This window comes from Tyto alba, unplaced genomic scaffold (assembly GCF_018691265.1).
Source record: "Tyto alba isolate M040663 unplaced genomic scaffold, T.alba_DEE_v4.0 Super-Scaffold_1, whole genome shotgun sequence".
In the NCBI taxonomy this organism is placed as follows: Eukaryota; Metazoa; Chordata; class Aves; order Strigiformes; family Tytonidae; genus Tyto; species Tyto alba.
In genome coordinates this window covers 19,144,965-19,160,109 of record NW_024881261.1, presented here as the reverse complement: position 1 = coordinate 19,160,109, position 15,145 = coordinate 19,144,965, and the positions used below count along the sequence as shown (strand labels likewise).

The 15,145-nt window shown below is 41.1% G+C and overlaps 1 protein-coding gene across 1 annotated transcript; it reads right to left on the bottom strand.

Moving 5' to 3' along the window:
- Positions 1–12,473: 12,473 nt before the first annotated feature.
- On the bottom strand, positions 12,474–13,844 carry LOC104367089 (D(1) dopamine receptor). The gene has a single exon (XM_009974146.3). It carries the CDS (start codon positions 13,842–13,844, stop codon positions 12,474–12,476), a length of 1,371 nt encoding a protein of 456 aa, XP_009972448.3.
- Positions 13,845–15,145: the final 1,301 nt, after the last annotated feature.

The following is a 15,145-nucleotide window of genomic DNA, read 5'->3' as shown; positions in this document are numbered from 1 at the left end:
AGGTTTTTCACTTCTGTTCTTCAAATGTTTGTCAAAGAGTCATTGTTGTCTTGCAGAGAGCCCACATAGTTGCTATTCCTACCTTTATTCTTCACTGTATAATTAAAGGACTGACCTCAGCATTGACAATGACCCTTGCTGAGCTTGGTATGGGAGCTGCTAAAACACTGCTACCACTCCAGGCTTTTCTATCAGCTGATCAAAATTTTAAGTCTTGTGAAAGGCCGAACTTCAGCTTTACCTTTTCCATCCTGTAAGCTTGTTCAAAATAAATCCACCTACGGCCTCTAATCGTGAAGGAAATCACAGAAAGAATTTATTTCAGCTACTACTAAACAGAAAAATTCATTAGGATACCAAAGACCACCATTTCCTTTAATAGAATTTGTGGCTGGTCATGCTACAGTTGATTTTAAAAAAGCAGAAAGTAAATTCCTCATTATTGTAGCAACATGCATACAGACCTATATGTAATTAAAAGACCATGCAAGTATTTGTAGAATGAAAATCAACTGCCTTTTAAATTGATCTTGGCCACTTATTTTAGACAGACAGAAGGGGGGGGGGGAACCCATTTAATCTGAACACTTCTAGACATGTGAAGTGTTAAAATTAACTCGACAAATGCATCCTGAGACTTTGTTGTCTTTCACAATGTGGTGATGATCAACATGCTATGAAAGGTTTATTTCATCACTTAAGTGAGAAGAGTAGCTAAAGGGTATGGGGGAGGGGGAAGCTAAAATGATGCAGGAGATCAGCTATTAAAATGTTACCAAAGAATGCTTGTATCAGACGGTGTGAGAGCCTTTTTATTCAAGAAGCAGCAGGCATAGCATGAGGATAGCAGACGGATGGTAATGTAAAACCTGGTACTGCAGCATGAAATCCCCATTCGCCACGTGTGGGAGGAAACCTGTTGTACAGATCACTGAGAAAATTCAGAGGGGTGGGATTGCTTCTTATTTTTCTTCTTTTTGTGCAATGTAAGGAAATTTCATGTTCTGAAAATGTGAGGGTTTCATTAACAAAATGTAGTTGCAGAGCTTTTCAAAAAGGGAACAAATTATAATTATTTGACAATCTATTTGTAAACAGAAGACAGAGTTCTTTAAAATAGATAAATGTCTTGTGGACTGAGTAAAAATATTTCAAAGCTTTATATTAGAATACAAGTGTTTGGGTATTTTTAAAAATATATTTCTAGAACAAAAGGTCTAATCTACCAAGTTCCAGTTAATATTCCAGAAAAACTAAATGGCAGATTTATAAAACATACAATAAACTGACCTGGTATGTTTAATTTTATTTCATTAAAAAATAATAGAAATAGTCTATTTTTTCTGGGAAAAAAAAAAAAAAAAAGTAACATGGATAATGCTTTCTGTATATCATCTCAGTAAAGTACCTCACCTGAAACTGGAACAAGTTCAGATATTTAACTTGTCCATTCAGTTTATTCAGAACTTAGTTCTCTTACCAACTTCTCACAAACTGAAGCCTGGGGATCGGCTTTCCATTGTGTGAGCTGATACGTAGACTATTACAAGGAAAAAGTAAATGTCAAAAGAGATCATTATGAAAGATGTTATGTAGCTAGGAGGTGCATGTTTTTTTAAAAAACAAAAACAAACCAACAACAACAAAAAAACACCCAAACATTTTATGGGTTATGTTTATTTTTATATTGTGGCTTTATCTAAATATTTGAGGTAGTGAGGAGAATGCTGGTGTATTAGACACTAGCAAACAATGAAGTTGGCCCTGGTTTATAAATTAAAATGATTTTTATGGGGCAGACACATGGGCTGTGTATACTCTGACAGCATATGTTTCATGGCTCTTTTATTACAGAATTAAAACCAGTTTGATATTGTGTTTAAGTAGAACTATACTATGCATAAGTATCAAATAGAAAAACACACCATAATGAAGAAGCATCAAGGAAAGACACTTGATGAGGTTCTTAGTTCTCCTTTTAATATTAATAAAAGCAGATGAGCAGCATGTTCTCGCTTATGTGTGTTTGCCTTGACACTACACAGGGCACTGAGATTCCAAAAGGGTTTTTTCTGGTTTGATACAAATGTGCATCCTGTTACCAAGCATTTGCTGCAGGCACAGTTTTTCAAGCAGTTCTGGCTTTTTCTTTTATATGTTAGAAAATACAGTATTTTGTTCTTGTGATAGAAGATACGGAATAATCTGCCCATAAAAGCGAGTAATAGTAAACACTGCACTTGCACATTTTTACCCATCTGTTTTCTTGGTTTAGTTTGCTATTGCTAGCTCTTTGGGTGGGATCCCTAAAAGCACAGGTGCACTGTAGCTTCTGTGAGTTCTGCTGCCAGGCTCTGCCTGCACTCATAGTCCTAACGCGGCTGTGAAAGGCTTCTGGTACATGTGGAGAGCTTCACATAGGCAGTTGTGTAAAGTTTGGAAGTGATAACAGAATTTATACCCAAAACATACTTTTTCCCTTCACATACCATAGTTGCTGCTCTTCCCAAAGTATATAATTACTTCCCCATTGCCTTGCTACTCTCAATATGTACTAAGGGATTAGCAAAGTAGGACAGGCTTGGACAGCTGGTAAACTGAAGTTCTTATTTCTTAAGCATGATAAAAATCACCCTATGAGGTTTTCTTCCATTGATTTAGAAAGAAACATGAATCATAAACCTATAAATCTTTTTTACACCTGTGCTAGTTCTTCAGAGCTGTGGAGAAACTAGTTAAATCATCCCCTTTGCTCTGCAAGGAAGGAAGTGGGAATTATTTTTGTGACACATACAGCAAAACTGAAATGCAGGTAGAATGTGTTCCCATCCCTAAATCCAGGAATACCAAAAACCCAGGTATCCTGACAGTCAGCTAGACAAGCCTATCCCACTGGAGGTGTGGTCTGTCTCTGGCTGTATTTTGGTGAGGTTCAAAGGAGAAAAATCACATAGACAAAGTCCTGCCCTGCCATTCCGCTGCTGCCCCTGTGCTGCAGCCCACCGTCCCCTCTGTTATGTGGTGGGCTACATCACTGGGTGACCACCGAGCCTCCAACCAGGATCTGGGACTTGTTAAGCCTGAAAAGGATCATTCTTTGGGATCTACCTTTTAATCTTTCTAAAGACCTCATGTTTCTGAAACAAATCTTCCCATTGTGGACTGAGTGCACCTAGAAGAAAGCTACTGTTGGAGACAGGAGACACGAGGTGTACAGAGTGTTAGTTCCATCCCTGTACAAAGCACCTTGTGCATGTACTCTGCCCTTTTGTGCAATCTCTCTATATCCAATGTGGTCAGATATGTGGTTTTTTCTTCTGTTAGCAGATTATAGTTGCTTTCCCCTTTCTGCATCCTGGCCTTTCTGGGCCTAAAAGGCTCCGTTAAAAATGGAAGCTATTTTTTTCCACGCCTAGGTTTATTAGGAGAGCATAGGGCTGAGACCTTTATAATTACCAGGTCAGGTGGTAACAGAATCACAGCAAATGCTACAGTATGAGGCAGGGAAGGAACTACTTGTAATATATGGAGGATGCATACTACCATGGTAGCAGGCAATATAGAACAGTGGGATTGCATGCAGGCAGGCTGAAATTTGGGAAAGATCTATTCTGTTGATAGAAGACTGCATGATGTTAGATGCTCAGCCTAAAGGCTAGTAAAATCACAATGACTCCTTCTGCTGGGTACATCCAGTTCTTCCAGGTTAACTCCTTGGGGGTGCCATTGTAACATGTATCAGTAGAATGAAGTTACAGAAGTCTTTGTTCCTGGAGCAATATGCTGCGAAGATCTTTTTTCATGTCTTACCACACATTATACCCTTGCCAAGAGCAATGGGTCTTCTGCCTTTAAAAACCTCTAAAACCCCATAGCCTAAGTCAGGATATGATGTTAACGAGGAAAATTGCTTCATTGAAAACACACTATAGCTGAGGGTAAGAAACACTGATGAGCGTTTCCTGAATGGAAATAGATGATTTTTCTAAGTAATACAGCTAAATTAGTGTCAATACTCAGTGGTATTAAACTACATGAAAATTTTCTCCCGTACTGCTGTTCTGCCTTCAAGGTTACTTCTTTTTTAATTGTATATAATTTCCTTCATCTTCTGTCAGTGTGTTTCCCAGGAATGACAATTTTGACTGGACTGCAGGGGAACAGGCATGTTGTAGCAACACCTAAGGAGAAAAAAAATGTATGTGGAAGCACATGACTTGAGGCATTGCTTGAACTTAACTTGTACCACCCCAAAATTACACATTTCATCTTTATAAGGTAAGACATACTAAACAACAATAGAAGGTCAACAAGACATTTACAGTTCATATTTTTTGCCTGTCCAGCTTGCTGTCTCTGGAAGTTAGGCTTAAATTCACAAAAGGGATTGTTCAGAAGCAAAATAAAACGTTGTTTCTATAAATAATAATAAAAAAAAAGGTAATGCATATTCAGATAAGCAGCTGTTGCACATTATCTGGAAGCAAAAGTGATGATAGTATCAAATGCAGTGATCTGTGCTTCAGATAAAATCAGTTTATTTGAAATGTCATCTATCAGCACAGCACAAAAGGCATTACTCTTTATCTTCATTCCCCAGTCCCTGGACTAGCCTCAGATGTACTAAGATGGTGCCTCTAAGGATCATCATAGCAACTTTTTATCCCACCTGAAGGAAGCAGCTTCAACCACAAACATATTTAAAGCTGCTTTATGCTCCTTCAGTCGCATAAGTTGTCATCAGTACAGTGGAAATCTAGCCCCTTTTTGAAAGAAGCCTGCAGTAAGCTGTTGTGTCTCAAAAACACCCCATTGTTCCCAGTAATAGTTGCTCTATATGTTATGCTTTCTTGTGCCTTGTATATGCACATTTTATGAAGTCATTTAGGCAGTTATCTTGAGAGCTAACTATCTTAGTACTTATTAAAATCTGGCCTTAAAAGGTTCTTGAGACGCATCAGTGGTGCAGAACTTTTGTTGCAGCTCCATCAACAAAAATTGCCTTTGTTTTCAAATAAGAGTTTTCCTATGAGTAAAATGCTATTAGGCTGGGTTAAAAAATAGTCTAGGTGGCCATAATGGCCCTGTGGTGAATACCTGTGGCCAGTGCTAAAGTGTTAAGGCAAAACAGGAGGCATAACAATATGCAGCTGGAAATGAAAAGTGGGAAAGGAAACAAAGGGAGAAGTAGCCACTGTTACCTTTTTAAAACTATTTGAAAGAACAACATGACACTGGAGGTGCAGATGTTTTAAGCTCTTGAAGAGCTCCAGTCTGAAGGCTGAGAGCACACCAAGGAGGTACCAGTCTGGTGCCCACTGTAATTCATGGCTCAGAAGCACTGGTACTACAGAATAAGTCCACTTAGTGGAAATTATGGTGATTAATTACCACTCTCAGTTAATTTATTGTCCCAATGTAGCTTGGCAGCACTAATATTCTGCTATAATCCAAAATATAAGAGACAAGATATCTAATTATCAGTTTGCTGTCTTGCAATTCAGCTCTGTTATGTATTTCCCTCCCTCTCTTAACAAATGCACAGCAAGAACATTTGCCATGATGTTGCCTCTGATGACGCTTACTGATTTAGGCATTAGTTAACACTCTATGCTCTGTGTTATTTTATGCATTCATTTATTTAAACTACTTTGGAAAATTGATAAATCTTGTCACTTTGAAGGCTTGTATCTTTTTATTTCTTGAAATCTAGACAGAGACTTTTCAGACTGACCATCAAACAAAAGAGCAAATCTAGTTCTGCATACAGATTTTTAGTATGATCTCTAACTGATTCAGCTTTGTTACCAACAGCAAAAAATTGCAACTAGTTTGCACACGTGATCATGTTATCTGCTGTCTGTTACTATCCTGCACCACTGGCTTTTTTTTTCCCCTTCAGCTAGTCAGATTCTAGGGAGCTTTTCCTCTCATCGTGAAGCAGGTATCTTCATCTGGTCCAGTAAATCACTCTAGACATGTTTGTCTGTTTGGCCTAGATCTCCACTGCTTGTAATAGAAGCTCAGACAACTCGCTCACATGTAGTTAGTTACCTTTCATGCAAAAGTCATCATAAGATTAGAGCCCATGAAATAATGTATATAAACTCCATTCAGCTAGTTCAGATTTAAATATGAAAAGAGTAAAATGAAGTGATGTGTTGTCACTGAGTGTGGGTGCAAAGATGAATTTAATTAGTTAAAAATATATTAAAATGTTGAACTGCAGAAAACTCTGTGAAAATAATCTTTAAAGAAAAAGTGGAACCTAGCAACAATTTCTACAAATTTTACAAATGGAAATGTCTTCTCACTACCTAAACTAAAATAAAACTGGCTCAAGATGAAATTCTGCTTCTCTGGTGGTTGAAGATAAACCCACATTTTCCCTAGCATCTTCATTCATTTTATGCTATGCGCATATAAAGATCCTGCATACATGTCCACACTTCATTTATCGCTGTCAGTAGTCCCGCTGATAGGCAGTTTTTCTATCATGTAGCTAGTTAACATAGAAAAATGTGAAATGTAGGCATAAACCCTGAGTTTTCTAAAATGTCTTGAATAACTGGACACAGGTAGGTTTTGGGGAGGGATAACAAACCCAGATTGGGATCAACATAAGTTTTTTCAAGACAAATATGCTAGAAAAATTCATTACTTTCACAGCTTTGTGCCTTCCTTTGGTGTAAATGCAAATTGGTTCTTAAGATAACAAGAAATCTGAGGAATAGCCTGTGCCCTGATGGTGCATCCCCCTGTATGTCCCTTTGTAGTAGGAAAGGTGTAAGTATTCGGGAAAGTGAGTTAAATTATAACAATAAGATAAATAAGTTAAGAGTTATGTGGTGGGAGTCTGTAACCATAGTGATGAAACCACTTAAGTATGTCAGAGTCCAGAGGGACTGGACTGATAGTACTTAACATCCAGAAAGCTGTTTCAACCTCCCAGGTGAGGGAAAAAAAAAAAAGCTAAAACAACCAGTTTATGAAGAATAGAGAAATTTTCACAAAATAATTTTTACTGAGAAATATTCAACCGATTGAAATATGCTTAATATGGCGTGCGTAGGTGCATCATCTGAAATCCAACACAAGAGGCATGATTTTGGCAAAAGTAAAACAACAGATGCTTCTGAAAACCAAGTTGTATAACAGATTTCTCTTTTTGCTACCTAGGTCAGCTGTTTCTCACTGAAATTAAAGTTTAACTGAAATGTTAAGGCATCATCTTAGTATCAGAGTGATAAGAAAAAATATATACAGTTGAGGTATGGTGTTGTTTTCCTTTACATTGGTGTTTCCACTGAAGTCAGCGTTTATAAGTTATATCTAGCTACAAATTTGTGGATGAGGTTTTTTGTACTTCTTTTTTTTTTACCTTTATCATAGCAACTATATGTAATAGTTACTAAATCAGAGCTATTTAATTAATTTTCTATTTGTATATATATTTGGATTTAGTTTCTAAAGACACAATGTTATTTAGTCTGTATTCAACTTGGCAAAACAAATTACAATTTAGCAAGAAATAAAGGGAGGAGGAGAAAAGACTAGTTTTGGAAAAAGATTATTTCATCTGATGCCTTGGGAATATAGTTTGCAATATATAAGGGCTAATATCCCTCTACAATAGCTGCATGTCTGTGTGTGTTTGTGAAGGAGAAAGAAGATGGGGAAGGTAGATTTCCTCTGCAGGTTGGATACATTGGTAGACTTCCAGTGCAAGGGGAGGGGGAGACTGGGAGCAAATCTAGCATTTTCAGATTTTGCTTATTAGGATTTTGCTAACGGGGAGCTTCATTGAGAATGTATTTTTCTGTTGTTATGGTTTGAATTGAAGAATTGTCCCAAGGCTTTATGTTTTCATATGCCAAGTGACGTGCTTTTTCAGTCCCTTCTAATTCCTGGAACTGATAGATGTAGAGGCAGTGCTCTAGCTGTAACAAGCTTCTTAAAGTCAGTGACAATCTCTGACAGTTTGTGTGTAATGCAAAATGAAGTTCTACATAAATAAGATGACAAGCAAACAGATAAGCAATAAACAACAGAACACAAAAATGTAAGCAAAATGTCAAGGATGCACATGTGTTGTTAACCTTTTTAAAGTATTGCTTAGGAAACAAGATGAAACTTGAACACCACATTAATGGTGTTTATCTTTGCTGTCTATTGTTGTATTCTGCTACAGAGGTGCTGCATGTGACTGGTGGTACTACATTTGTTTTTAGAAACAACACCTTGATGGCTGGTTACTGGAATGTCACCTGGAACCTCTGCCACAGAGGGTGGTCAGACCAGCCTTGGTCTTTCACCAGGAAGTTCTTGTCCTTTCCCTGCTGTATCTCCAGTTCCAGACAGCCCTGCCCTGAGGTTTAAGTTTCCTTTTCCTTGAAGAGCGCTGTTTACTTTCTAGCCCAGTTGTCTAAGGTGGCATGTACACATGCATACACGTATCTCTCTACATTTACCCCCATGCTTAACTTTTAACTCAACGAAGAATTTCAGAGAAATTTGACATCAGGGAAAAGCTCTCAGCAGTAAGCATCTCTACAGTCACTCAAGGAGGCTACAGAGATATTATCTCTTTCTCATGTGCAATGTAATAGTGAGAAGGGCTGCCGTGGCAGCTCAGCTACATAAGCTTTTAATTTACCACAAGACATTTGTATAAATTTCAGCTGTGTAATAAATAAATAGGACCTGTAGCTGGTTGAGAACTTTGTAGACGGACAGAAGGAAACAGAGTGGGAATTATTTGAACAGAGAAGATATTTGTTATGCATCATAAAGCCCTACTGCTTGAACTTTGCTGAACTGGAGTGTTTTTTGATTTGGATGTTTAGACATTGGTTAATAAGAGTGTTTAGATAAGATATCTGTGAAGTTGGACTGATTTGACACCACGGGTATTTAAAAGCTATTTTTTTTAGGTCACTGTGATGATAATGATATTGTAAATGTGGAACTACTAGGTATGGAATTGAACTGCTTTTAGTCAGTGAAATACCTTACGTATATTGTGGTGAATGTATAAAGTAGGATGTAGTTTTGATGACCTGAGTTATAAAAAGTATGTTTGAGGAATAGGTCTTCCTAAAATAATACCTTTGCTATTTGTGATTCATTTTGTCCTGCCAAACCAAAAAAAAGCTGTGACCCAGAAATGCTTAACAAAATGCTGACAAGTATTTGCTTTCAAAGGTGTTTCCTTTGAGTAGCTTCAATGGTGTAAATAGGAAATAATTTTGCCTCTTAATTTCTGCTAAAGCAAACCTTTGGCTTTTTGTAATAATTTTAATATATCTCATCAGACTTGAACCTAACAATGCTAATTGTATCTTGTGTAATATAACACAGCAGCTTGCTCTGTCATGAGAAAAATGTCAATTAGAAATCACAGTTAATCACTGGAAAACATTCTTGGGAAAATAAATCTTGTTCATTTACTGTTCACAGAACTGCATGGTTTGTAGTATGCTTAATATTCAGGAGCCTTCCTAGTCTAGGAAAATAAAAATACATACACTCTCAATATTTATGTGTTATTAAATCAGCAACAGCAGATGATGTAGTCTGAAGGGCTATACGGTATAGCTTTCATATGGAGTACCTTCAGTAATATGTGACTCAAAATGAGTATAAACAGTTTATAACATCCAATTTCTGAAATTTATTGCATCCTTGAACATTACATTGCACTTACTACAATGCAAACTATTGTAACTTGTATCACCTGCACATTGGTAATGACCGTTATCAATTAGGTGCAAGCAATTATTTCCAGCATCACTTACAAAGAGCAATATTAAATTGTCCTTTGAAAAGGTTCAGTAGAGACCAGGTTTTTTCTTCAGATAAATGCCAATTTATTTTCAGGTACAATTTGACCTATTAATAAATTTTATTTAAACTACAGCCACAAGCACTGATACAAATATCTTTTTCCATACTTATAACAAATAAAGTTTCATAAATCAAAGCTACCATGCATTTCTGATTATTCTTAAGATAAAATGTTATTCAAATATATACATTTCTTAATTTCTGCCACCCACTCTACCATACACTAAGTTTTCATCACTCTATGTAGTAAGTCCAGATGACTTCCTGGGCAAGACAACTCCCATGGGCAGGGCAAGCCTTGTGAGAAGGTAAATCTTTCCCTTCCATTAATTGACAGCTTTTATCACTAATAATGAGACTGTACACACACAAACACTGAAAAAAAAAAAAAAGCTCCTGTGCATCATAACTTCATGTGTGGCCTTGAATGCCAGAAGACTGTCTGCCCATGAGAAGGAAGAGGTGTGGGTACAGGGAGAGTTAACTCTGAAGGATGGAGCCAGCTGAAACTCTTGCAACAAACAGAAGTGTAGGAGGAGGCAGTGAGGGACCCGTAATTCAGGATAGTGTCTTATCAGGTGTGTCACTATATCCCCAGGATAGGTTTTAGTGTGGAGGGAGGTGAGATGAGAAGTCTCTTACACCTCTAAGAATTTGGGTTTTTTTGGAGGAGATAAGATGCTGACACTCTTACGATACAGGTTTCTGGTTTGTGTAAGAAGAAATGTAGCAAGGAAAATCCTCTCACAAATTGATTGAACCTTTAGCATCTGCAATGCATGTACAGTTCATGTATGATCACCTAGAAAATAATCAAAGGGAATCAAAACAAAGAACACAGATCTTGTATCTCTTTTAAGGAAATACTAGGTTTATTTCAGGGTGGCTCTCCAGATGAGGCACTAGGCATGCTGAGTGATCATTGTTAAATTCTAAGAAAAATGGGTAAACACTAAGAGAAGAAGGGAAATATGCCAGTGGGGTCTCAAAGTTCTTATCTAAATGCTTTTTTGCCTACAAGAAAATAGCTAAGGATCATTGTATTTAAAAATAACAAAAAAAAAAAAAGCCCCACAAAACAACTGACCAAACCAAAACCCAAACAGCTTAAGATCAATACTTAAGGAGTCATGCTGTCATAGTGAAGCAGGACTAAAAAAGATATCAAGAATCCATTAAGGACACATTCCTGAAAAGAGCAGGATAGCAAAATCATTTTTTCCTATAAGAATTAATGCGATGGGGGGAAATGCATATTGGGACCTAAGAACTACGAACTGTTTAAATTCACAGGGAACAGGATCACTGGCTTTTCATCAGCTGGCTTCTCAGCATGGATCCCTGTTCTGAGAGAGCATCTATGAGACTGAATGTCCTAGAAAACTTTTGCAGTGTAAGCATTCTTTATGTCTCTTTCTGGACAGTTGCATCTTCATCATCTTCCTTAGATGAATCAAGGTCAATCAAATTGATCATAGGTGAAGGACAGCAAAAATGGAGTAACGATGGTGGTTAGTGGAGCACAGTATTAAATGGTCAGCAACAGAACTTCCAAGTGGTGGATAGAGAAGTGAAGGATGGTGAGGTGCCGCCATATTCTCTTAATATCTGCTGAAACCTTTAATGCATACAGTGTGTCAAGTTTCCCCAATTTTTTCTCTCCTGCAAGCCATCCAACACCCTTTTGCTCTGCCTTCTGTGGTTGTTGATGCCTACAAGTAGTGAAATGGGTTCAGAGAGATGACCTGGTCACTCCTTATTTTGTGGACCAGCTTGCTTTCTGGAAGGATTGGCTGCCTGAACTAGTTGGAAAAAGGAAGGATTGTGGCTGCCTCATCTGATAGCAACTTAAATCACTCTGGAGTTGTAGTGTTAGTTCTCAAACACCATCCTCCAGTAACGTTAGCCTAATACAATAATAGAGTTTCTAACATTTGAGGATGAGGAAGATCCTAGCTCAAGATCATTAAGCCTGGATATGAAATTTAGTCACCTGAAACTGTTTGGGGTCCTACATAAAAGCAACTTAATTTTCCAGAGTTTTAGGCAGTCTTTTGACTCAACATAAGATAGTGATGTTTTAAGAGAGCAATTTTTATTTAAGAGACTAAACACAGGTTCAGATGTGTAAATCCAGACATGTGACTTAGAAATAAACACAAAAGTAAAACCAAACACAAACCTTTAGGAGCAGAATTATTCACATGTATGATGTGAAACCACGGGGGGGGCGGGGGTGGAAATGGTTTTTAGCAATGAAGCTAAATCTAGTGTTATCTATGTGAGATTATAGAGTCTCAAACTATGGGTTGTTTTTATTTTATTATCTCACTATTCTTAACAATTATCACAAGTTTGATTGGAGGGTGGAGGTAAACAAAAGCAAGGGAAATGACTACTCACTGTGAAGGAGAGTAAGGGGTGAAGGTTGCTGTGAGAAGAGGTTAATATGTGCCTTCTATATGCTTTTGGAATGGACTTCATATGCCTGTCACCCCTCTGGGCTAAGAGCAGTATGTTCCCATCCCTCTAGGATGGGACTTTGCTGGGGGACTGGCATAGCTTCTGTAGAAGCAGAATGAACTCTCCCTGTGGGATGGCTGTGCGTGTCAGAAACACGCAATCTCTTATCCCTCCAGAACAGGGTGATGGGGTCCCTCATACCGACTGAGCCCTGTACAGGGGGTGATAGTTTCCAGGGATAGCTCTGCCTTGCAATCCGATTGCAAAGTAGCTGGCACCTGATGACTCTTGGGGCTGCTGCCAGGGGCAGCCTGTGTCTGAGAAATCACAGCCCTCTTCTCCATAGACACCTCCTCACTGTTGTCCTCCCCCTGAAGGTTTATGGCATGGGGTATGGGCTGCACCCAGGCAGTGATGGGAGGGAGGGGTACTGATGATGAGGCAGGTCCTTCCTTCTGGTAGGTGGTGTCATGGTGATAGGAAACCAGCTCATTGCTGAAGTTGACCCTCTCCACAGTGGATCTGGGTGTGCCACAGCAGAAGCACCGGCAGCCCAGGAGGTTGCTGAAAGCCCGCCTGAAGTCTGCATTGAAAGCATAGATCACTGGATTCACTGAGGAGTTGGCCCAGCCAAACCACACAAAGATGTTGAAGGTGGTTTGGCCAACACAGGGTTGTTGTTCATCATCTCTCTCAAGCTCAGGCTGGCAGAAAGGCAGCAGACAGTTGAGCAGGAAGAAGGGCAGCCAGCAGCAAACGAAGACTCCCATTATGATAGAGAGGGTCTGCAGCACCTTGGTCTCCTTGCGCAGGGAGCTCTGCAAAGAGGAGGTAGGCTCCTTGCCATGAGCTGGCCACTGCCCCCCTGCTCGCTCGAGGGTGGAGATGCGGCGGATCTGGGCCTGGGCAATTCGGTAGATCCTGGTATAGGTGATGATCATGATCGCCACAGGGATGTAGAAGCTGATAAGGGAGGAGGTGATGGCGTAAGTGCGGTTCAGGCTGACATCACAGTGAGGTGTTCCAGGCAGCCAGGAGCCTGAATATCTCCTATCCTTGGCTTTATGCCAGTGTAGCTGCACTGGGACGAAGGAGATGAGGATGGAGAGGGCCCAGGCCATGGCTATCATGGTGCAGGCAAGGCGCTGCGTCATCCTGCGCTCATAGCGAAAGGGGCTGGCGATGGCCCAGTACCGGTCCAGGCTGATGATGCAGAGGTGGAGGATGGAGGCGGTGGAGCACATGATGTCAAAGGCCAGCCAGGTATCACAAAAGCGGCTGCCAAAGAGCCAGGAGCCTCCGGCCACCTCAGTGACTGCCTTCCAGGGCATCACCAGGAGGGCCACGCAGAGGTCCGAGACAGCCAGCGATAGCACGAACCAGTTGGTGACCTTGGCGCGCAGGTGGCGGAAGCGCAGGACGGCCAGGCACACCAGCGCGTTGCCCACCAGCGTGCTCAGCACCAGGGCGCCCAGCAGGCACCCGGTGAGGGCCCGCAGCGCCCGCGGGCCGCCCCCCGTCACCGCGGCCCCCATCAGGGGAGCTCCGGTTCCCCGGAGGAAGGGCCGGCCCCGCTCCCCCGGGCCCCCCGGCCGCTCCTGCCGGCGGGACACCCCTCGAGGGGGCGGCAGAACCCCCGGCAGCCGGCGCCGGCCGCGGCTGAGAGGGCGGCCGCCCGTCGGCGCATCCCCGCCCGCCGCCGCCTGCCTCAGTTTCCCCCGCGGCGGCGGGCGGCGGGGCGGGCTGCCCCGGGGGTACTCACCGCGCCGGCTGCTTGGGGCCGCCCGCCTTTCGCCTCGCCGCGGCGCCTTGCGAGGAAGGGGAAGGGACCGTCCCGCTGCTCCGCGAGTGGGGTGCGGGCCGGGCGGCGGCCCCGCGGCACTGGCGCCGCGTCGTGCCGGGGGGACACCCGCGGCTTTCCGCGGGGTTCAGCGGCAACTTTCCGTGGGCTTCGTGTGCCGCTCGCCGGCGGGCGGCGGCTGGCCGCTCAGCGCGGGGGGGGCCGGGGGCCGAGCCCACGCTCAGCCGGAGCTTGCTGCCGGAGGGGAGAGGCGGGGAGAGCCCCCAGGATCAAGCGACCTTCCTGACTGCACCGAGGGAGGCTTCCCCGCAGCATCGCCCGGGGAAGAGCCATTTGTCAGTCTTCAGTTTGTGCCTGCGTGAGTGCCAGCGACCGGGATCTGGCGCTTCCCAAGTATCTCCTTCTTTGGAGACCACGATCAAATTTCAGGTTTCTTAAAGAGCGGGATAGCACTTCGCGTCCATTTACATTGAGAATGTTACCAAATCTCCGTGTTGCAAGCTGTGTTTTCATCAGAACAGTATTTTGCTATTTATTTTTTGGTTTGAATTGAAATTCTGTGTAAAGAAACCAAACGCAGAGAAACCGAAGACATCTCTAGTTTGGATTTGTTGCATTTTGGCAGAAGCTTGGTCATACATTTCCTCAGACACAAGCACCTAAAACCTGCATCTTTATTTTTCAGCCAAAGGTGTTTTCTGATGTATTTCAACTGTCTTCCGTTTGCTGTTATAATAATATACATGTTGTCATAGAAATGTCTTGCATATATTTACAGCCTACTTTTAATAAAGTATCCTAATGCAAATAGGGCATAATCCTTTATTTTGGAATAATTTATACAGTAATCCTGTCACGAGAAAGAGAGATTGGGGTGTGAATAGAAAATATCAACTCATGTAATTAATTAATATGTCAAACAAGTATTTCTTTTTAGATGAGGTATTTTATATTTTCTTTTTGCCTCCTAATTAAAACTACTTCATCCACTAGTGCCAATACAAATAATTTTCAAGCCATTAAGTCATGATATTC

Coding starts and splice junctions, on each gene's coding strand:
- LOC104367089 (XM_009974146.3), bottom strand. CDS start 13,844: ATGGGGGCCGCGGTGACGGGGGGCGGCCCGCGGGCGCTGCGGGCCCTC.